The sequence below is a fragment of the Gopherus flavomarginatus genome, chromosome 6 (assembly GCF_025201925.1).
Source record: "Gopherus flavomarginatus isolate rGopFla2 chromosome 6, rGopFla2.mat.asm, whole genome shotgun sequence".
Taxonomy (NCBI): domain Eukaryota; kingdom Metazoa; phylum Chordata; order Testudines; family Testudinidae; genus Gopherus; species Gopherus flavomarginatus.
The window spans coordinates 111,089,780-111,113,657 of NC_066622.1; the positions used below are offsets into that span (position 1 = coordinate 111,089,780).

The following is a 23,878-nucleotide window of genomic DNA, read 5'->3' on the forward strand; positions in this document are numbered from 1 at the left end:
GGTCAGCCATGTGTGTTCAGTTGCGGTGTAGACATACACAAATACACACTCCTCACACTTTCAATACATTTCCTTTTCCTGATTTCTTGGCTGAAGCAGACAGGTGATATTTAGTAGTTTTAGCAGAAGATGAGCTTACTGCTTGTACACTGGAAATATTGTATCTTTCCAACTAAATAACAGCAGTTATAATCTAGCGTGCATAACTTATTCCCCTGATTTTCATACTTAGAAATCCTAAGCAGTAGAAACCATATAAGAGAGAAAAAAGAAAGGTTAGGCGGAAGGAAGGTGTTTTACTTACATGTCAAAAGTATTAACAATACCAGTGAGTTACAGTTAGACAAAATATTTTGTATATGTCCATTTTCAAAGTATAACAAGTTGCAATTGCAATTTCAGGAGTCTATTTTCTTTTCTATATGATGCATGTGACTAATTACATTAACTTAAATAGAAGTTCACCTAGTGCATGAAATGGAAGTCGTATCCCTAAATCTCAGGGAGTACTTTGTTTTGTGATTTTTTTTTTAAATCCAGGAAGGCATGTATTACAATGCATACAGTACTTAATGCTTTAAAAAATCCATTTACTATTTAACCCTGCACATGAGCTGCAATTTCATGAAGTTAAATGCTAAGGCAGAAATAATTTGGTCTCTGAGTCAAGAGCTTCTAGTCATTGACATTTAGAGGATAGTGTTTTTAAATAATATTGGTTTTCTGTTAATGAGAAACTGAAGTTCTTCAAATTGTTCCATAATAATTTTTGTCAGGTTGCAAAATGCTATATTTTGGCACCTCTAATCGTATTAAGTTGTATCTTACTAGGGCTTATCTACACAAGAAACTGTTCCAGAATAGTTCTTGATTAATTCCATGTGTGGATGCTCTTATTCTGGAATAAGAGTGCTGTATTCTGGGGAAAGAGTGTCCACACATGGAGCTAATTAAGAATAGTTAATCAGCTTTAAATTTACACCCTATCTAATTCTGGATTTACTGCCATGTGTAGACAAGCCTTCACTCTGCGAGTAGTCTTATTTAACCCAGCCTGGCTAGTGGTGGAGTAATGTGCTTATCAGTGAGCATCAGGGTATCAGAAGCTGTCCGTATATGAATATTTGTAGAATAATTAAATCAGTATAGTTAATTAAATTTTGTCCTGTCTGTACTGTTACTTTTTAAAATTCTGAGCAAATTGTACATAATAAGCTTGATAATCTTGGAGAACATTAGGAAAAAATAACAAAGATTTTCTTCTCAAGTGTGTTGTAAAATAATGGTTAACATTGTATATAGAAATATAAATTATAATGTTATCTACAGGCATGCAAAATTCTGCAAAAAACTGTAAAGGTGTTCAGATCTACGTTAGAGGAGAGACCTAACAGAAAGTCTGAACTAGGTTTTATAATTGCATCCCTTGAAGCCAGGTACCTTTTTATATAGTAATATATGTATGCATTATGTCTGTAGTATTTGTTTTTTTGGGGGATATGATACTAGCTATATATGTTATGTTTAGTAAAGAAGCTTCTTTACTTTAGATGTAAATTTTAAAATTATAAAATTGTTTCCCTTTGCTATGGACATTCTGTTATCAGAATTTTTTATACAATTTACTATTCCCTGAGTATATCTGTCATATTTTTTTTGTCCTGCTACTCCTTTGTAATAGTAGTGTAGCCAGGATAACCTGAGCAGCAGCTCAGGCTAAGCACCCAAATAGAAACCTACCTTGACCCCCTAGGAACATACACTGGATACTAGCTTGAGCTGATGCCTATGCTACTACCCAGGCTACACTGCTATTTTTAGTGCACTAGCTCAAACAGAGTAAGCGCATATATGTCTGTCTAAGCTGGGATTCACATCTCTCAACTCAAATGTAGACATACCCTAAGGGTTAATTTGGTTATAGTGAAACCCATATTTATTTTACCCTCTGTTATATATTTTAAATCATGTTACTTGAAAGGTGTTATTTGAGATGTTAAAGTATGAATTTGGGTGGGTACGAAGAGGAGGGATGTCCATAATGTTCAGATCAATAACATTGTTTCTGAAGTCCAGTAGCATTTGGATTATATGGGCAAGATATAATGGACCTATTAACTGGATCCTTTTCTTTCTTGATTTTTTTCAACTAAGAAGAATACATATATCTACCAGCAAAGCCATCCCTTGGGTGGGGCGAATCGGGGCGACACCTCCGGGCCCTGCGCTTTGCAGGCCCTGCCGGCCAGTGCAATTGGCCGGCGCAGTCAGGGCGGAAGTGACGGATTCGTCTCTTCCACTCTAAGCCCCGCACCCCCCTAGGGACGGCCCTGTCTATCAGACTAAGGGCTATCTCTTTTAGGGCGACCAGTTGTCCCGATTTTATAGGTACAGTCCTGATTTTGGGGTCTTTTTTTTATATAGGCTCCTATTACGCCCCACCCCGTCTCGATTTTTCACACTTGCTGTCTGGTCACCCTAATCTCTTTTCAATTTGCTGCTCATATGTAGTTGTCTCATATTTCTTGTAATTACAATATCACCACTCCAATCATTTTTATTTTAGCTGAATATGGACTTCTCAGTTGGCTATCTTTTAAATGACTGCTTAGACCTAGGTCAATATATTAAATGAATATGCATCTAATAATTGGCACCATGGCATCACACAGATGATGTTGAAACATTGTTTCTGAAAGCCATGCTTTGTGTATTTTATTTTAAAACGACACCTAATTGAGCACATTAAAATTATATAAAGAATTAGAGGGGTTCCTCCTCCAGATCTATTACAGACAGAAAAATAGAAAGGGAGACAGAAAGAAAAATAATACAGCAGGTTTTGGACACACATATGAGGTTAATACTTAAGCTGTTTCTCACAATTCTTAACCCCATGCTAGCATATATTCTATTATTCTCCATAGGAGAATACTTATTCAAATAAAATATTCCCAAAATTTCATGAAGGTTAGAGCTGAGTCCTCTCAGTTATCAAGTATGCTACAGGAACTATATGATGAATTAATTCAAATTGAGGAGGACTTTCTTCGTTATGGATATAAAGATCACAGTGCTGAGATCCTGCTGGAACGTGCAAATATTCACAGGTAAACTTACAAATTTGCTGGAAATGTTTATTACGCCTTAGTTAAAAAAATCTTCCGGTTTCTGATTTAGAGTAAGATTTCAGCTGTCTGGGAAAGATACAGGAGGGTTAATAATATCACGTACTTCTGTATCCTGATTTTGGATTCACATTGTCATTCTTGATGAAATATATCAACAAGTGTTCTGTAAAATCAAGAATTGACTGTTCCTATGCCTGTAGCAGCTGTTGTCACAAGATATATGATTATCTGCACTACCTCTGAAGTGAGAATAAAGCACCAAGGATTCTTTCTATTTTAGGGCCATTTGATTGCTGAAACCAGCCCTTGGCATAAGTTAAGTAGCCACAAGATTCCTTTAATTTATGTCTCTTGAACAATTCCCTAGGGGCTGTTGTTACGGCTAGAGATTGCCAGAGCACAGTGTACTTCAACTTCCAGCTTTTCCCAGGACACCACTATCCAGAGACTGGGAGAATGGGAAACGTAAAGGCAGCTATGCTAGTCGTATGACATTGGGGCATACCTTCTGGCAGAAGACTCTCCACCTATCTGTTTAGGGCATCTTTAAGTCCTCTTTATGTTGCTGTACAGTGCAGAGGGGACTTAACCTGGTCCAAGAATCAGGCCTTTAAAAAATTAATGCTTAAATACTTACTTTTTGTATTGGAGTCTTAAACAATATACACAGAAAATGCAAGTTAGTTGTTCATTGAGCATTTTGAATATTTATAGCATTATAGAAGTAAAAATATTTTATACTACTACTCTTGTAAAACTCTGTGTTTCTTTTTTACAGAACAATTGCAACACATACAGAAGATGAAGAAGAAAAACATAGTCGCTATCTAGATGCGTACAAGTTAGCTCAGAAAGCCATATACGAAGAAGAAGAAGTGTTTAACAGTATCTGGAGTTTGCTTCCAGTTCATGAGGTAAATACTTTTACTGTATGCAAGATCTGTTCAATTAGTATTATTATTAATTGTATTACGGCAGTTCCTACAATCCCCATCTGAGATGGTGCCCCCTTGTGGCAGGCAGGGTACAGAGTGAGAGAGAATCTCTGCCCAAAGGAGTTTAGATTCTATATAGACAAGACACAAAAAAGATGGAAGGGAAAATAGAGACCCAGAGAGATGAGATGATTTGTCTAAAGTCACACAGGAGGCCATTGGCAGAACTAGGAATTGAATCTAGGTCTCCATAGTCCCAGTCCAGTGCCCTGTCCATTAAGCACCACTGCCAATCCTGTTTACTGAATCATGTCGTAAATATTTTTACACCAATAGCATTCTTTGTAAAATTTGACAAAAAATTAGATACTAGCATTGCAAATATATTCTTTCTTTTGAAATAAGCTAATTTCCCACTCATTTTTTCAGAATTTAATTCCAATATTTATCCAGATACTAAAGAAATCAATCAAAAACAGAACTACCTGAATTTGACATTATTCTCATAAAAATTCACTATAAATCCATCATAAATTTGAAACCCTTGCATAATAAAGTACAGCAAACTTGAGGAAGAAAAAGCAAATTAGGAATGCCAATTAATAGAAATTCTAAAAGATAAACTATGGTTTCACTCAAATCTTACAAAAGAAAAAATATGACATTACGATGAAAAATCATCATAACTCAGATTAAAAAAAACTATAAGGAATTTGTATTGACAGTTTTTGATCAGGCTGTATACCAGTTCACCAGAGTTCAATAAATGATTTGTCAGATAATGAAAATAAAAGAAGTTGGAATGAAAATAAAAATAGCAGCTCAGGATAAATTTGTCACAAAATTTAAAAGACTTTTTTTATTTCATGCTTCAGATAATGCATAAAAGAAAAATTTCCCATATGAAATTGAATTTTTCCATTTATCCCAAATATTCTAAATATTATGGGCCAGATTCTCCAGCCTACTCTGCTTCCTTTGTGCCACTTGAGTTGCACAGGGGCCATAACTACCAGGTAGAAATACATGCTAACAAGCATGGAGCAGGCGTAACTAGTTCCTACACCCCCCTCCCTGCAACCTCCAGTGCAGGCCAGGAATCCCAGCTAGCAGATCTTTGGGGATTACTTACAGCTGCCAAAAGTTAGAGTAGTCCCCAGGCTGTTGTAACCTTCACTGGGCGGGGCAAAAAAAAGGGAGCCCAAACTTCCCCCGGTTCCCTCCACTGTAGATTATCTGCCCTCTCCTCACACACCACCTTCTAATCTGTGAGGTGAACAATGTGTTCAGTTAGTTCAAAGGAGTTTATTACATTTACCTAGCCCAGTGCTATGGCCTCAGTTTGTTTGAGACTCAGAAGCTTTTTACCAGAAGAGCACACGAAACCAAGTTTTCCTGTTAAATACCATAACTTCCCTTTCATTGTGAAATGAGAAATGTCATTACTTTTCTTTCATTGTGTGAAGCCAAATTCCATTCTTAGTTTACTTCTGTCCAACTCTAATGAAGGGTCCACTCAGAAAGTTAGTGCATGGCACTCTAGTGTGAGGTAGATTGACTCCCCTTTGTGCCATGCACTGACTGTTTGTTTAGACATGTGTAATTGAGAGCAGAATTGGCCCTTAGTACAGAGTAAATATTTAGGCCCTAATCATGCAAATGGGTCTATATGAAAGTAAGAATCCTCTTCACCCCACCCCTGAGATCAGTTGTCTTTTGCTGGTACTTCTAAAAATGGTACAGATAGCATATTTTTGAAGGATAGCTGTTTTCATTTGTCCAAGTTGTTCTTAGCCCGTAGACACATTTCTGCTGCTTAGTAGTCTGTCTAAATGGTAAATTATGATGGACACCACAGCTAGCTGTTACTTGGCTAAAACACTTACCTGCCTAAGACAGTACCAAGAAGAGTTGTGCTTCCCTGCTATGGGGGCTTACTCTGCTAAAATTGCCTAGATCGGCTAGAAGTGAAATGGCAAGGAAGGGGGAAGTAAGCATTGTGTTGGGTATTAGGAAATATATATCCCCTTTCTTTTTGAATTAGCATACAGTAATTTATTAGGTGAGAAATATACCCTTCTGTATGGTCTGTGATGACACAAAAATAATATCTAGATCTGTCAGAAATATACAGGATAAGGGAAGACCATTATACAGTTACCAACTAGTCAAAAATGGGTCACTCACTAATACTATGAATGCACAGTAGGATAAACCCTAGAATAAGACAAAGATAAGAACTGAAGACCAGTATAAACTTCACCACTTTCAACTCCAAGTGCAAGGTCCATTTCTTTGACTTTACTTTCTCTAACAAATACAAAGCTGCTGAAAGGTGCTAAGATACTACAGTGATACGTATAGTGCAGCAATCTACACAGAATAGAGCAGGACACATTAAAAAAAACCCAAAGATCTGAGTTGAAAAGGGATGCACGTGTGTATGTCAGTCCCTTCTACTTGGCCAGTGATGCAGCTCTGGATACCCTGCTTGTCCAGTTTTCCCACATGTTTCTCCATGATTTTTTCCTTGTGACTTCTTACATGTGGAAAAACTTTTGTGAGCTGGTCTGAAATGCCACTATCCTCTGACCTCACCTGAAGACCCACTTCTACTGTGATGCAAATGATTTTGGCAAGGATGTGAAGAATTTCAGGATAGTCTGTATATTTTTGTGTATAAAAATAAAATAGGTTATATTTTCTAGATGAGGGCAGTTGCCACCTGTCCACTTTACTTGTCTATTGTACCCTTATTTCTTTCCCTGCTTTATTATTTTCATTGAAATATCACACTGTGCTATAGTGTAGCAATCTCATTATTGTGTATTTAAAATGTGTGCCTCGAATAATTAAGAGTTCTGAAATTCTAACTTTAATCCAATAAATTAGCAAAAATATTAACACTGTGTATTTAAAGATAGATTGGGCAGGGTGGCACATGCCTGTAATCCCAGCTGCTTGGGAGGCTGAGGATGGTGAATTGCTCGGGGGTTCTGAGCTGCGGTAGGCTATGCTAATCGGATGTCTGGAGCCACTGACAGCCTGGCCAGCAGGTGGCTGAAGGACTAGCTAGAACATGGCTGATGTGTTGTAATCAACATTCTCTCTGTGAGAGCTGATGGACCGATGGATTAAGGTGATTTAAAGATAGACTTCCACTCAGTTTTCTTATATTTCAGATTAAAAATATTAGTATTCCATTAATGAGACGGCTTGCTAATATGAAGCTAAGCTTTGTGGAAATTAATTTGGATATTCTTCATCTTGTTAATGTGGAAAAAAAGCTGAAAGAACTGAGAGAAGGATCACTTAATCAAGTTGTTGAAGAATTTGTCAGGTTAACACCTGATAGTGCTTCTGTGGAACAGGTAATTACATATAATCCTGCCTATGATTTATCTATAAATGTTATATTTAAAAAAAATCCTTGTGCTAGGCTAGAGGGATTGGCTTAGCAAATCTTCCTCTGATTAATAACTGCTAAACAGGAGAAAGGGCTGGCAGATCTTTCATTTGAATACTGGGGCACAGAACATTCAAGTATGGGTTTTCACTAGCTTGTTATGACATTGGTCGTTCTCTGTACCAAAAAGGCTCTTGTCTCTCCAAGGCAAAGACTTGAGGATGATTGTCAGAAGCAAAAGTTGAGTGAACTTGAGCTGTGTCTTCACTGAACTCCATTTCCCCATTAAGTAGCACTCTTTTCACCACCCATACACATACTGTGACTGCAGCATTGTACTTCATCCTTAAGGCCCTTCATTTTCAGGTTTTACTGAGAAATTCCCAGATTTAAAAAAAGCAATTTGGTTTTTTTACAGATTATTCACCTGAATTTTGGACCACTCAACGACATGAAAATACTGATTATTTTAAGAAAATCAAATATATTTCTTTAAGTAGTTGTGTTTCTTAATAATAAATTAGTCTTAGTGTAAATGTAAGGCTCTCTGTTAAAGTAAGATGTAATGGAAGATGCACATGCATGCATATGTGTATGTTCTATTGATACACTTCATGAAATAAACCACAATATTTAACTATTTTACTGTCAGAGCTGTTACTTTTTTCTATATGTTGCTTTTTTTCTGTCCTCCCATTCCCCAATATTAACCCCAAAATTCACCCTGAAAACCAGTTAATTTTATGCACCGATTTTCACTCATTTTTCAATATTTGTAATAAACCTAAACAGAAAGAGCTTTGCTTATCTTCCAACTAATAGTCCCAATCAACGCTCCTGCTGTAAACTGTGTGCTCATAAACATTGCATCACCGGGCACCCAGTACATCTGGGTATAGTGCTTACTATAGTGAGTTTAGAGGATCAACCCCTAGATTAATTCCTGCTCTTTTGGCTAGATTATCTGGATGGTGTAAGTGGGCATAGCTCCGTTTAAGTAGGTGGATCTATACTAGTTCACCATAGTTGAGAATCTGGCCCTCTGACACTTTCTACTCTTACTAGTCCACTAGTGTGTGCATCAAGTTAACCTTGCACATTCCACCAACACATGCAGTTATTTTAGAAAAAAAAAATCCAGTGGTTCTCTGCATAACAAGAGAAGGATTGTTCTAAGAAACTAATGCCTGGAAGCTGAAGCTAGACATACCAGAAATAAGGTGCAAATTTTTAACAGTGAGGGTAATTCATCATTGAAACAATTGACCAAGAGATGTTCTGGATTCTCTGGCACTTGAAGTCTTTAAATCAATATCGTATGTCTTTCTAAAAGACAGGCTATAACTCGTCGAGAAAGTATGGGCTTGATGTATGAATCGCTTGGTGCAATTCTATACCCTGCATTATGCAGGTGAGCTCAGGTGATCAAAATTGTCCCTTTTGGCCTTGAAAATTAACAGAGCCCTTAACATGCTTTGGAAAAGCAAATAGTGGAAATTAGTTTCCAGTATTGCTAATTTTGGAAATTCTCATATTTATAAATTTTAGTATATTGAATTTCAACATTCAAAATAAAACAGATTTATTTTCTGTTTTCATTTTCTATTATTGCTTCAGGTTTCAAAAAAAGGGAGGAATAGAGCTGAAACTATCTTTATTTTTTCAGAGAAAAGAAGATTACATGAAGTTGAAGAATTAATTATTAGGTTTCACATGCAACTCCAAAACCCAATATTTCAAGCTAAAGGGCAATATAAATCTATGAATCATTGATTCATTCATGATGGCTAAGAGAACATTTCTTTTATATATGAAAATCTGACTTGATTTAACAAATTTTTGATTTTACCAGGAATGGATAAACATAGGACGGACTGTGGGTCACATTGCACTGGCTCAGTTAGCAAGTCTACAAAGTCTTCATACAGGATGTCCTGATATCAAAGCCAAGTACCTGTATCTCACTGGGAAAACTCTGTGTTTGCTTGCGGTTAATGTGGACCCCTTAAATTCAGATATTTACTGGAATGAAAATGTTATGGTATGAATTTGGTTCTAAATTAAGATTATTAAATATATATTGATGGTAAGTGCTTACTAGACTGTTGGTCTTTATGTACTATTAATGCTTTTTTAATTGAAGGATAGATTGTGAAAATTGCTCGGAACCCATAGTAAAAGGAGCCTTGCCTTCCCCAGAGCTGCCAGGTGAACACTTTCATTGTGTTCTACAGTCCCATGTGGCTGGCCACCTCTGCTGTAAGCCCTGCTTCCTCACTCCCTTTGAGATGTGTTCCTGGGGGCTTGTTTAAACAAATGGTTAGTGAAGGGCAAGCTGACCAGTAAATCTGCAACACAGTAGCATGCCAGGCACTAACTGTCCATGTGAACCCTGCTGCTGCACACTAAAAGTTCTCTAGTGCACTTTGATCTAATCCACTTTTAAATTGGAATAGGTCATTGCACACTAGGGAACTTTTAGCCAGGTCCACATAAACAGTTATTGAGCAGCACATTAGTGCTCTGTAGATTTACATCCCAGCTTGCCATGCACTGTTTGTGTACACAAGTCCCGGGAGGGACTTAGCAGTCAGTGCACTCCCAGAGCACAGAGTGTAAAATTTTGTATGTCTTTTGTATAGGCTGTGCAGTGAGAGGGAGACTTCTACGCAAGTCTGTATGGGCCAGGCAGAATCTAATTCTGAATGAACATATATAAAATACAATGAATGTTATTTGATAAGCTCAAGTTTACATCTTTTTACAATATTTTGACCACTGGGAGAAAAGAGTTGAGCCTCTTTAAATCCTGAATAAAAATGTTCATGAGAGCTGAATTGAGCAGAACATTTACCAGAATGTCAAAATAGTGATGTCAGGGACTGGAGGAGAAGGTTTTCTTTAACTCTTTCACCCCTGCTTCCCCACTGCATTACTGTGTAGCACAGTGTTGCCTGCTCTTGTGATTTTTATCATGTGTCTCATGATATTTGGTGCTTTCCTTAAAGCCTTAGCTCCTGGAGTCAAGGAAATATGTGAGAATCTCAGTTTTTATTTAAAAATATAAAAGTAAGGTTCCAATTCTCATAGTTGTAGAGAGAAACTTCAAAATATATACTCTAATTCTCAAAACTCAGAAGGCAAAATAACCCTGCGCCCCAATTATTAATTTTTTTTAAATCTCATGATATTTAAGACAGTTTCATGTTTTCTGGGAACCTGACTCAGGATTTTGAATGCTTGAGGATAGAACTACTGTTGGCATTCCACTGAAACCAGTGAAGTCACTCCCTTCCCACCATCCCCTAGTGTATTTTCATTCCTGCTTGTGGGAGGAGGGTGAGAAGATTCAGAGATGGGCTAGATTCCAGGGATTAGCCAAGGAGACAAACCTTGAATATTAGTTATTTAGTATGAGTCCTTTTAACACTGCACTGTACCTGAGTAAATACCTCATGCTCTGGTGGGAAGTTTATGTCTCACCATTAAAGTTAATAAAGTTGTGGTCTCCTGATTAAAAATCCATCCTCATGTCTACGTTTCATTCTCCTGCGTGTCCTGATTAATGTTAGGTACTTAGCAGATACATCACTATCACATGCTAACCGACGTTTAATGCCTCATAAACTTGCTAATTCACTTGATATTATAAAGGTATTATTGTGGTGAGATACACCCTCTCTCCATTTTTAAGGCTGAAACTAGCTTCCTCTTTATCCAGCTGAATTCCACTCCTAACTTTAAGCACAATAACTAAGCCACTTACATTTTAGTGAGCTAGATATATTAATGAATCCTCTCTGTTATTGATGGGTAGGAAGAAACTCCATTGAACACCATGAAGCCTCCCACAACCAAAGCAGAATGCAGTGAACATGAAATGACAAGTAGCGGTTCTCCAATTAGTAAAAAACAACATGATGAGCAAAGGAAGAAAGCAAATGAATTAAAGGTATTTCACATAGATATTTATATAAATAATTTGATGGCTTCCTTTTTATGCCTGGGGCTGATTAGCCTCATGGTTGAGGTGTTCTTAGCAAATGGAATCTGAGGCTGAAGAACGAGCATTGTAGCCGAATTCACTCCTATAGACAATTAACATTTTAATGCAAAGCTTTTAATTAAATATCCAAAGTAAAGAAGCAAACAGAAAATGGGTTGGCAAGTTGCCAACTTTTCAAATACAAGTCACAAAGCCTTTTGGGCTTTTCTTTCTCATCATCTCCCCTTTTCTCCCTTCACATTTTCCTCTTCTTTCACTTTTATCTCTTTTCCCTGGTTGCTGCAGGTTAGCTAGTCTCTTTTTCCCTGACTAGCTGTCATTTGGTTTAATTTGTATTCAGAACTGAGGTGGGAGAGTGTGGGATTTGCACAATGTACAGTAAATAAACAAGGCAAACTTAAATGTGCCTGTTTTTCTTGTAAAAAATTTGAATTATAGGAGAGGAAAGCCTCTTGAGGAGAAGGAGGAATTGAGAGTAAAGAGTTTTTCACTTGCCTGAATGTGTACAATCCCATATTCTTGACCTTTGGCATATTTTTGGTACATTCTTGTTCTTGAATATTTTACAGTTTTCTGCTGCAGGTGACTGGGTCAAGAAGCTGAACTGCTGTCTTTATTGGTGGCAAGCAGCTTTAAAATTACACAAGCCAGTCAGAGTAGGAAGTTACTCTCATTCACAAGTGATTAGTGAGAAACAACTATAATGATTATATGTATACGAACAGTGCTGATTGGCTAATAATGACTGGCATTTTGGTATAATTCTAGCTAGTACGTATACATAATTGTAGATGTTTTAATAGACAAAAATTCTCTCTTAAAAGAAAAATATGAACTAGGTTAGATGTTTTTTAAAAGAATAGTTTAATCAGTATAGCTCTCCACTAACTGATCATTCAGTCTAGTCTCTTGATGGCACACTAGTAACTATCACGGATGTTAATAGATATTAAATGCATTCCTTACAAGAACAAAACCAGATTTATCTGCCAAGATTGAAGTGATCAAAAATGCATCAGTTATGTATTTATGTAATTTAACAAATATTTTAATGTAGAACATTTTTATTTTTATTATTTAGAGAAAACGGATTTTGGCCCAAAGATACCTCTCTCAGTCCAGTGAAGTTTTGCTTCAGTGCATGAGTGTTGCATTCAGTAACAACATAATTCATATTCTGGCTGCTGCTAGTCTTGAAATCATTGAATGCATTGGACAATTTGATCCAGTTTCAAGTAGCCAGTTTTTGGCCCTTCATCAGGTAACAAAACTGCTGCTTAAGTCCCTCTACAATATAAAAAAAGAACTTTGAGTACCATAAGTAAATTTGTCTATTTGGATAGCATGACAGCTGACCACTAAGAGCTAGGTAGTCATATTATTATTCATAATAATTAAATATAAATATGTTTGCTGATTTTAGTGGTTTTTGTCAGTATATTATTGACATATGACCATTGTAAAACCTTGATAATTTTCATAGTATGGACTTCAGGTTTTCCCTAGTAGATGCCATTATTGTAGCATTTTACTATGTATAAAATATCATAATAAAATTAAGTGAACTAAAAGTGTACTGCAATAAAAAGTGCAATTCTGCCCTCTAAAGTGAGTGTGAAAATGGCTGGGTTTCTAGGATTGTGAAAATGGTGCCCTGAGTTTCTGCATTCATTGTGTTAAAGCAGATTGGAAAATTTTACCTGTACGTTTGGTTTGTCAGATTTATATCTACAGCAGTATGTCCAACCCTTTGCATTGTTGACCATTTTCCAGCAACTAATTTTCAGGCTTTCTGAAGCTGGTTTAAGCTGTCTTCTTCTAGTTACTTTGTGTTTGTAGTTACTAGATACTGAATTGCTGAAATAAATTTCCGCACACCTTTGGAAGTACTCTTCTGGCACAATCCCAGTGGGCCTGATTTGGAGGCCCAGGCTCCCATAAACTCATTAGAACTCTCCACAGCTCAGTGCAGGGAGGAGCATTCCAGCAATCAGGACTAATGGAGAGATCAGTTTCAGAAAGGAAATTAATAGTTAAGAAATCTTCCAGTCTACTGCCAAAGCTTTTACACTGTTTTGTAACTGTAAATAATGGTAATATGTTTGTCATTTCATTTCACCTTTATATGACAAGCTTTTTCAATAACTATTTGTATGAAACATTTGGGAAAATAAACAAATATAAAAATATTACAGAGCTGTTCATCATCTATGATGATGAAGGATATCCTGCTAGCAGCCACTTCTAACACTAGCAGCTCTCAGCTGGCAGCACTATTGCATCTTCAGCATCACTTAAAAGAAAATGGGGACATAACCAGTAATCTTCAAAAAAATGTGGAGCAGAGGCTAACTGCTACCTCAAAGGTAACTTTTTGAACAGTAGTATGTATGAGTGAAGCGAAGTTTTTCTGGAGCAAAATAGTGACCCATAGCAAGCCAAATTATATATTATTATGCATAATATTTATACATATGTATTAGAGTCTATACAGTTCCTTTTACAGAGGAGTATAAATGGTCCAGATGTATATTCCTATGGAAATGCTTTATTTGCTTTTAGAAAATATAAATGTTGAGTTGAAATATTTTGCTATTCCTTTTTACTGATAATATTAATCAGTTTCAACATTTGGTAGTTTTTTAGCTTGATATGCAGTATAGTAGGTAAATAACTCGTGTTAATGTTAACCATGAATTATTGGTTTAACTTCATTTATTGTGCACTACACTAAAATAGTCTTTTCTAAGTATGCCTTTTGCGAATAGCAGTGCCTTATTTTTTTAGAACTATTATACATCAGTCTCTTGATAAATGCATTGCACGTGTTGTTCATAAAAAGATAGGAAAAGTAATGTCAGTTTTAAATTATTGTACAGGCATGGAGAAATCTCTGTATTCTTGCACAACATTTTAACATCATAAATGAATTGCCACCAAACTTCCATATACTCATTCTCCAGCATTCAAATGACAGGTATAAAATTTTATCATTTTGTTTTTATAAACTTTATTTTCCTTTGCCAAGTTATTTTGACTGGTTTTTTTTTACCATTTACTTCTAATTATGTTGATTTTGTAACCAAGGGTAAGTGAACAAGTTCAGAAAAAATAAGAACTGACCAAAACTCAAACATGAACCTAAAGTCATTTTTAAGTTTCCACAATTCTCTCTCTTTCTGTTCCTCTGGGTGGACAGGAGAGACCCAAAATCTTAAAAGTGGTCCACAAAATTCTACTTTACAGCCCCCATTTTTCAGCCCAAGTTCAGGAGTGCATCCCCATAGAGATGGTGGGAAGAGTGACACTTACTGTTTGAAGGACCAGATATGTATTAGTGAAAGTCTCTTAACAGGTGTAGCAGCAAAAGAACCTTCTCCCCAAGCTTTCACACATATACTTGGGTGATGTTTGCTTACAACTCTGCAGGCTGTCTTCTTTACCTTTCTTCTGCTCCCTGAAAGGAGAGAGTGTTTTCTCTCCTTCCCCAGTCCCGTAAAGGCATATGCATAAAGCATCTGGGAGAATGCTTTCCAGTACTGATAGACAGGCTTGAGCTATCGGACTAAAAATATCAGTGTGGCCATGGCGGCTTTGATTAGCCACCCAAGTATAATCCCACCCAACTCCCTGGGTACATACTCAGTCAGCTAGCCCAAGTTACTGCCCATGGCCACACTGCTATTTTTAACATGATAACTCAAACAGAGCTAGTGCATCTGTCTACTCATGCTAGGAAGCATCCTTCCTGCTGTTGTGTAGACATACCCTGAGAAAGTGGAGGTGGCGGACAAGAAAATTAGTGCAGCAATTCAAAAACCACCAGGATAGTGGGTGGTTTTAACAGTGCTCTTTGATCTGGCTCCATATCTTAACAATTTTGAGTAAGTGTGGCTCACTGTGCTTTGTCTCATCAATTTTCCTGCTCTGACGAGATCACATGAAGCAAGCTAGGTGCCAGTCAGCCACTTATATGTGGGTCTTTGCAAATGCTAATGGCAGAAGCAATAGTAGCCAGCCACCCCGATGGTCTACTTGAGGGAGCAGTCCACAAGATAACCACTCCATAGTTCAGTCCAATCCCATTTTTTCTGTGTCTATTAGATCCCCTACCGTTTGAGGATTATATCCCTCAAAAGCAATCAGGAGCAGATCTGAACATCTGGCAGTCTTTGATTTGCCAGCTTTGGACTTGGTCTGCAAGATTTGGGCACTTGCCCAAGTTCAGGAGTGCTTAATACATCTTAGGGCATCTGTGAACATGTAACATTAAAGGGCAATAATTACTTATCTGAAAGGCTGAAAGGTCTGAATATGTGAATAGTCAAATATTCCATTCTATTTTTTATTGCTTTCCATAGATCAATGTTGTATAGTGCAATGATTGATAAGCAAAAACTCAGTAGCGGACAACAGAAAGGAAAATCAGGTCAGCCAATGGGTGAGTGTCTCTGTTTAGAAATAAAGTGATCAAAATGGTGATGTTAGGAGATCCGTAGCTCTCACTGTTGCATTCAGTACAAGAAAATCCAATTCATGCAGTCAAGCAATTGATATAATTTTAAGACAGAGTGCTAAGGAGTATAGTCTTACCTTAATACCTGGAAATTTATGTACATAAATCCCATTAACGCCAGTGGAAGTTATATGCATGACAGATGTACTGTTTCTGTGCTTATCACTAGTCAAAATTTACAATAGTCTAATTGCATTGTTTATGGGGCCAAAAAATGGTCATAGTCAGAAAAATGGTTATTGTAAGCTTTTTATTGTTATACTCTTTTTATAGGTTAGGCATGATTTGTGTGTTTTAAAGTATTATATGTCATAATAATAAAATGCAAATGCATCATTAATAGCATGGGGGAGAAATAATTTTTCTTGCCGCACCAGGGAATGTGCTTTTAGATACTTGATTCTCTTTCTGCCTTGTGTCTCCAGGTTCAAGATAGACTTATATTACTGTTTTTTTCCTTGATATTGATCATACCTAAATAATTGTGCTGTTATATAATACTATATTTTATCACTTTATATACTGAAATTATTCAAAGTGAAATATAAAAAATATGTGGCTATGTGGAAATTATTTTTTTAGAAGGAAAATGTTCTCAATTACTTTTTTTCTTTTATTAGTGCGGGCTAAAGTTTATCGTTTTCCTGTGAATCCTGATACAATCTTGATTTTGTTGGAAAAAGTACATCTTTACAAACAGGAAAGGATGAATAATCTCCTCAGACAGGAAGTACAAAAAAAATTCCATGTAGAGAAAATTGACTTTCAGCAATGGCAAGAAACTACTCCCAAAATAGATATGGTAATATATTTGATTCAGGATTTTTATTTTTAAAAGAGACATTAAAATATATATGGAAGATAAAACAAAAAGCTGTGCAAAATAGCGCTCATCTACAATTCCTAACATTTATTCCAAATGCAACTTCTTATAAGCTCTGTAACTGTTATCTCCTGCGTATGTTCTACTTTGAAACTTACCATTATTTTCTTTGCTCTAGATAGTAGTTTGTTGTTCTGTTGTTGTTATTATGGAAATTTTTTTCAACAGCTTTGAACTTCTTTAACAATTTAGACTGATGGAATTTTGATGTAAAATGAGATTCGTAATTTTTCCCAAATGGAATACTGTATATCTTAAGAGCTCTTTATTTATACTTATATATAAAAATTAGGGGAAAAGTTTTTAAAAGAAACTATAGGAGTTAGCACCAAGCTCCCCATTGGTTTTAATTCCCTTAGGCATTCCTGAAAATCATTAGGTCCCTATTAAACCCCAGTCCTGTGGAGATTTACATAGTGCTTGACTTTACATTGTCAATGGAACTGCTCACAGTACATAAAGTTAAGCTCTTGCATAAGTAATTGCAGTATTGGGTCCTTAATATGCATTCACTGTGTTTAGATTGCAAGATCACAGGAAATTGATGTCAACTCAAGAACTTTGGCTTCATTAGATTAGATATGCTTTTACACACAGTAGTTAATTTTCTCACAGGCATACAATATGTGATGTTCAAATGCCAAACTTTTTTCTTAACTTAAAGCCTTAACTTTTGCTTGTAACAAAAGCATTGAAAAACAACTATTTTTTTCATTATTATTTATCTATAGTTTAATAAAAAAGGTTGATCAAATAATTCTTTGTCTGAACTGGAAACGATTGTCAGTGTTTCATGTCCCATGTGCTGCATAATAACATGAGAAGACTCCATGCTTGTTAATCTGAAATGGTGGTTTATTTTAAAGCACCTGTGTACAGATTTGCTGCAATTGTGGCTAAGCATTCAAGTCATTTGCACACAGACTGACTTCTTGGTGCCTCTTCCAGACTCTTCTTTCCTGCAATCAGCACTTCTCCAAGTTTCATGTAGGTTGCTACAGTCACTACTAGTAAAAGCAGGTCTCTAGTCATTAGGTGACGATACACATGTAACTGGGTGATAAATAACATGTCTGAGAAGAGAACCCTGGCTTTTTAAAAACTTTAAATGCTTATTTTTGATTTAAAACAAATCTTTGAACACTGCCAATTATCAGGAAGGAATTTTAAAACTAAAAGGAGACTCTTACGTTTTCTATCCCAGTGTCCCTCAGCAAAAGCCCTGATTAAATCTGGTAGGCAAAATATTGATGATTTTGTTTATAGCCATAGCTTGCCTTAGTTGTTACGGAGAGCTATGTGATAGTTGTTTTGGTTCCCTCTCCTCTCCCTTCCTTTTGACCAATAGGAAATTGCATCGGTTAGAATGAACCAAGGCCAGAGTTTTAAAACACTGGCCTCCATGTGTGCATATGAGCTGTATGTATTCATATACCTATAATGACACTGAAAAGGCTAACACCTGCCTGTTTAGTTAATAAATGCTGTCACTTGCCTACAAACGATAGAATTTACTTAACAGAACACATCTTCTGCATGTGGATACAATAGCATTAATCAAATGTACATACAGCCATTTACTACTTCACAGTTGCATGTGTAAGTATTCACGCGCACACATAGTTACACCCACACAGGGCCATCCTTAGGCATAGGCAGAATAGGCAGTGGCGTAGGGCCTCACACTGCCTGGGGGCACCACTCTCCAGGCAGCCCAGACAGTGTAGAAGCAGGGCTGCTGGGTCCTAGAGAGAGCCGAATGCAGCACAGTCTGAGGAATGGGATTGGCTGCTGGGGTCTCTGGGAAGGGGAAGGGGTGGGGGTTGGGAAAGGAGCTCACCTGTGAGTGTGACTCTTTCCCCCCCGGCTGAGGTCAGGTGAGGCTGTGGCTCTGGAACCAGTATCCTTTGTTGTCTCCCATAACATCCATTCTTCTCCCCCCTGCCCCACGGAGCACCCCCTCCTTTCTCCCTCCTCCCCAGGAGCACCCCTCTCTCTCTCCTCCCTCCCCTCCGTCAGGGCTAGGTTGGGTGAAGTGCTGGGGGGGTGAGGGAGGCTGGCTGGCTGCTTGCTGAGAAATGAAAGTGAAAGTAACTCACTTCCTCGGCAGGCAGCCAGAATTGGAATGTCACACAGGGTTTGGCTGGGGTTAGCCAGATGTGTGAAAAATCAGGACAGGGGTAGGGTGAGCAGATATCCCTATTTTATAGGGACAGTCCCAATTTTGGGGTCTTTTTCTTATATAGGCTCCTTTTACCCCCCCACCCCCACCCATCCCTGTCCTGATTTTACACACTTTCTGTCTGGTCACTCTAGGTGGGGGTAATTGGTGCCTATATAAGACAAAGACTGGCCCTATAAAATCAGGACATCTGGATCTGGCCACCCTAGCTGGGGAGTGCCTCTCCCCCGGGCTGGCAGCTGCCAGCGATCCGTCTCATCCGGGGGGAGCTGCACAGGGCAGGATGAGCTGCTGTGGCTCCATGGGTGCCCTGTCCCTGAGATCAGATGCTGTGCTAACTTCACCATGGTCCATAAGGCTGGTGGTGGTGCCCATTGCCGTGTGATTGGACCTGAGGGTTTGTTGCTGCTGTTGCCACTCTGCACCCCAAGAGGTGGATTTGGGGGTCTATTGCAGCTGTTGGACCAGCAGGCTGGGGGGTGAGCCAAGCATGAAAGCAGTACTGTGTTGCCATTTAGACTGTCATTTAACAACTTTGTTTGCCAAAAATTCTTGCTAACAATCCTGAATCCAATTTCAATATTTTTTTTTTTAAAAATCGATACCTTAGCCAAAAACAGAAAATTAAGTAGTTGACAATTATTAGTGACAGGTTTGGTTTGAGGCAGGGAGTGGGCCAGTTTTCATCAGAGAAACAAAAAATGTTGACTGACTTTCATACAGCCTGTTCTTCTTCGAGTGATTGCTCACATCCATTCCAGTTAGGTGTGCGCGCTGCGCGTGCACGTTCGTCAGAAACTTTTTACCCTAGCAACTCCAGTAGGCCGGCAGGTCGCCCCCTGGAGTGGCGCCGCCATGGCGCTCGATATATACCCCTGCCGGCCCACCCGCTCCTCAGTTCCTTCTTACCGCCGTGTCGGTCGTTGGAACTGTGGAGCGCGGCATTGCTGTCCTCCACGTCCCTAGCTCTCCTTGTTACTACCGTTATTACTACAGTTGTTAGTTAGTCGTTAAGTATAGTTAGTTAATTAGTTGTAGTGTAAATAGTATTTGTATATAGTTGTTCGCCGGTCTGGGCTGTAGCCCTTCCCGGCACCCGGCACCGGGCTCATGCCTGGTTCGCCGGGCTTTAAGCAGTGTGCGGCCTGTAAAAAGCCTATGCCAACCAGCGACCCTCACGACGCGTGTCTAAAGTGCCTGGGGGAATCGCACAGGTCGGACAAGTGCCACATTTGCAAGGCTTTTAAGCCCAGAACAAAGAAGGAGAGAGACCAGAGACTCAGGACTCTCCTGATGGAAGCGGCACTTGACCCAGCAGCTTCGCAGGCCGTGATCTCGACGCCGGCACCGGATCGCACCGGCACCGGAAAGACTCCCCGGCACCGACCTTCCCCGGCACCGGGTGCAGAAGCGAGACCATCAACGTCTGCTACTCCAGCCAGGCAGACTCGAATGGAGCGCCCGGCATCAACATCGGCCGCAGCACTACCGGCACCGTCGACTCCGGGCCTGGTGGGTCCGTCGAGTCCGGTACCGCCAAGCTCCCCCATAAGATCTGGGGTTGAGCTATTGGTCCCATCCACTCCGGAGACCTTCGCCTCGGCACGGGACTTTATCGCCCTGACTGAGTCTACTCAGCCGCCACCCCCGGTACCTCCGGTGCGGGTAGCATCTAGGGGCAAGCCTATGATGACGGCACCGTCTCGGGACTCGCGCTCGCGATCGAGGTCCCGACACCACGGTCGCTCGAGATCCCGCCGCCGCTCGCAGTCCCGACACCGCTCCCCTCGGCGGTTCCGGTCGCACTCGCGGCACCGATCGACCTCCAGACGGTCACGGTCTGACTCCAGCCGTCGATACCGGCACCGTGACTCTAGGAGCCAATCTCGCCGTCATTCACCGCGCCGGTCGACCTCCCGGCACCGAGCTGGTGGCAGGTCCCGGTCCCGGTCGACCTCCCGGCACCGTGTCGGTGGCAGGTCCCGGTCCCGATCCCGGCACCGAAGCAGCGGCCGGTACCGGTCCAGATCCCGGCACCGAGACAGAACCCGGTCCCGATCCCGGCGCCGCTATGACTCCCGGTACCGATCCCCGGCACCGAGAACATCTTCGGTGCCGAACCGCGCAGACTCTTATCAGCCGCGGTCGGCCCCACCATGGCCTTCTAGACAGCCGTCGGTGTCATCTCAAGCGGACAGCGTGTATGCGCTGGGCACCGACAGGCAGGCGGCATTATTCCAGGACCCCCCGCAACAGGACCAGGGTCCGCAGCAGTGGGGGTTTTGGACACCCTGGGCATACCATCAAGCCCAGGGCCCCCAACAGCTTCCTGCTAGGCCTGCAACGGCAGAGCACAGGGTGCCAGAGGCGTCGTTGTCTCGCCCCCCTCCCTCCCCTGATGGAGAGGAAGGATCGAAGCAGCAAGACTCTGGTCTTGCTCCTGAGGCAGAGGCGAGGGCTGAGGGGGACCCCCCACTGGACACTTTCTTGCCAGGGGTCTCCTCATCCTCCTCCCCCGACGAAGCGGTGGCTGGCACTTCCTCCAGTAGCCCTCCTCCGCTAGATCTCAGGGCACACCAAGACCTCCTTAGGCGAGTAGCACAGAACCTGAGCTTGCAAGCCGAGGAGGTCTCTGAGATCGAGGACCCCATCGTCACCATCCTCTCATCAGATGCTCCCACCAGGGTCGCCCTACCCTTCATTAGGACGATCCAGGCCAACGCCAATACAATCTGGCAGTCACCGGCCTCCATCCCCCCTACGGCGAGGGGCGTCGAGAGGAAGTACATGGCCCCCTCCAAGGGCTACGAGTACCTCCACGTTCACCCGACACCGTGTTCCCTGGTGGTGCAGTCGGTGAACGAGAGGGAGCGCCACGGACAGGAAGCCCCAGCCCCCAAATCCAAGGAGGCCAGGCGTATGGACCTCCTCGGCCGTAAGGTCTATTCGGCTGGGGCCCTTCAGCTCAGGGTTTCAAATCAGCAAGCCCTTCTTAGCAGATATGCTTTTAATTCATGGGTGGCAGCGGACAAATTTAAAGAGCTGCTGCCACAGGAGGCCCGGCAAGAATTTGCGGCCATTCTGGACGAGGGCAAGAAGGTTGCACGAACCTCGTTGCAGGCCTCTTTGGACGCTGCAGACTCGGCTGCCCGCACCCTCGCCTCGGGGGTAACGATGCGCCGCATCTCCTGGCTTCAGGTCTCTGGCCTTCCACCGGAGCTCCAATATACCATCCAGGACCTCCCGTTCGAAGGCCAGGGCCTGTTTTCAGAAAAGACAGACCCCAGACTCAAAAGTCTTAAAGACAATCGGGTCATTATGCGCTTCCTCGGGATGCACACGCCAGGAACGCAGCGCAGACCCTTCTGGCCACAGCAGCAACAGCAGCGTAGGCCATACCCCCAGTTCCGCCAGCGGCAGGACCTTAATAGGCGCCGCGGCAGGAATGGAAGGCGTAGGCATTCGGGGAACCAAGGGGGGCAGAATCAAAGCTCCTCTAAGCCCCCGCCTGGGCCCAAGCCTTCGTTTTGAAGGTGCGCCCGAGGGCGCAGTAACAGTTTTCCCCACGGATCCTTCCCCCCCCGTTTTCCAACCGCCTTTCGTTTTTCCTCCCGGCGTGGACCCAAATAACATCGGATCGCTGGGTCTTACGCACGGTGCAGACGGGATACCGCCTGCAGTTTATATCATTTCCTCCTTCCCGCCGCCCTTCTTCGTCCCTCTTCAGGGACCCCTCTCACGAGCAATTCCTTCGGCAGGAGGTACAGACGCTCCTCAACAAAGGAGCTATAGAGGCGGTTCCGGAAAACGAGAAAGGCAAGGGGTTTTATTCCCGCTACTTTCTGATCCCCAAGACCAAGGGAGGCCTCAGGCCTATCCTCGACCTGCGAGAGCTCAACAAGTACCTAGTGAAGTTGAAGTTCCGCATGGTATCCCTGGGGACCATTATCCCATCCCTGGATCCGGGAGACTGGTACGCCGCCCTCGACATGCAGGACGCTTATTTTCACATTGCCATTTGGCCACACCACAGACGTTTCCTTCGATTCGTGGTGGGCCGCCTTCACTACCAATTTGCAGTCCTCCCATTTGGCCTTTCTACGGCTCCGAGGGTATTCACAAAATGCATGGCCGTCGTTGTGGCACATCTTCGGCGCAATCGTATCCACGTGTTCCCTTACCTAGACGATTGGTTAATTCGGGGCACGTCGGAGCTACAGGTTTGCAGCCACGTCCGCAGGATCACCGGCCTGTTTGCTACCTTGGGCCTCATGATCAACGTAGACAAGTCCACCCTGCTCCCCACGCAGAGGGTGGAGTTCATCGGGGCCGTCCTGGACTCCACCGTGGCCAGGGCTGTTCTGCCGTTACCAAGGTTCCAGGCGTTGTCAGCGATCGTTCAGCGATTGCGGGCAGCCCCCTTAACATCAATACGGACATGTCTAACCCTGTTAGGCCACATGGCAGCATGCACATTTGTGACCGGTTACGCTCGGCTCCGCATGAGGCCCCTCCAGTCGTGGCTCATCGCACATTACCGGCCGGCAAGACAACCACTAGACATGCTGATCACAATTCCCCAGGGGGTGTTGGATTCTCTCAGCTGGTGGCTAGACCAGTCCGTAGTGTGTGCGGGGCTCCCATTCCACCCACCCCAGCCCTCGGTGTCCCTAACGACGGATGCCTCAGATCTGGGCTGGGGGGCCCACCTGGGATCCCTGAGGACACAAGGCCTGTGGTCCCCGCAGGAGGTGAAGCTGCACATCAACATGCGGGAGTTGAGAGCGGTCCACCTTGCTTGTCAAACGTTCTGTCACCA

The 23,878-nt window shown here is 41.4% G+C and overlaps 1 protein-coding gene across 3 annotated transcripts in view; it reads left to right on the top strand.

The window, feature by feature from the left end:
- The window catches only part of CFAP46 (cilia and flagella associated protein 46), a 159,248-nt gene that overhangs the window by 94,434 nt on the left and 40,936 nt on the right, over positions 1 to 23,878 (top strand). For all 3 annotated transcript variants that reach the window (XR_007775137.1, XM_050959240.1, XM_050959241.1), the window contains exons 36-46: positions 1,330 to 1,436; positions 2,928 to 3,110; positions 3,910 to 4,045; positions 7,249 to 7,437; positions 9,325 to 9,513; positions 11,290 to 11,424; positions 12,560 to 12,739; positions 13,674 to 13,844; positions 14,358 to 14,455; positions 15,840 to 15,919; positions 16,615 to 16,796. Coding sequence is in view for 2 of the 3 variants with exons in the window: in XM_050959240.1 (XP_050815197.1) it covers positions 1,330 to 1,436; positions 2,928 to 3,110; positions 3,910 to 4,045; positions 7,249 to 7,437; positions 9,325 to 9,513; positions 11,290 to 11,424; positions 12,560 to 12,739; positions 13,674 to 13,844; positions 14,358 to 14,455; positions 15,840 to 15,919; positions 16,615 to 16,796 (1,650 nt within the window). In the remaining variant the exon portion in view is untranslated. The remainder of the gene's footprint in view (positions 1 to 1,329; positions 1,437 to 2,927; positions 3,111 to 3,909; positions 4,046 to 7,248; positions 7,438 to 9,324; positions 9,514 to 11,289; positions 11,425 to 12,559; positions 12,740 to 13,673; positions 13,845 to 14,357; positions 14,456 to 15,839; positions 15,920 to 16,614; positions 16,797 to 23,878) is intronic.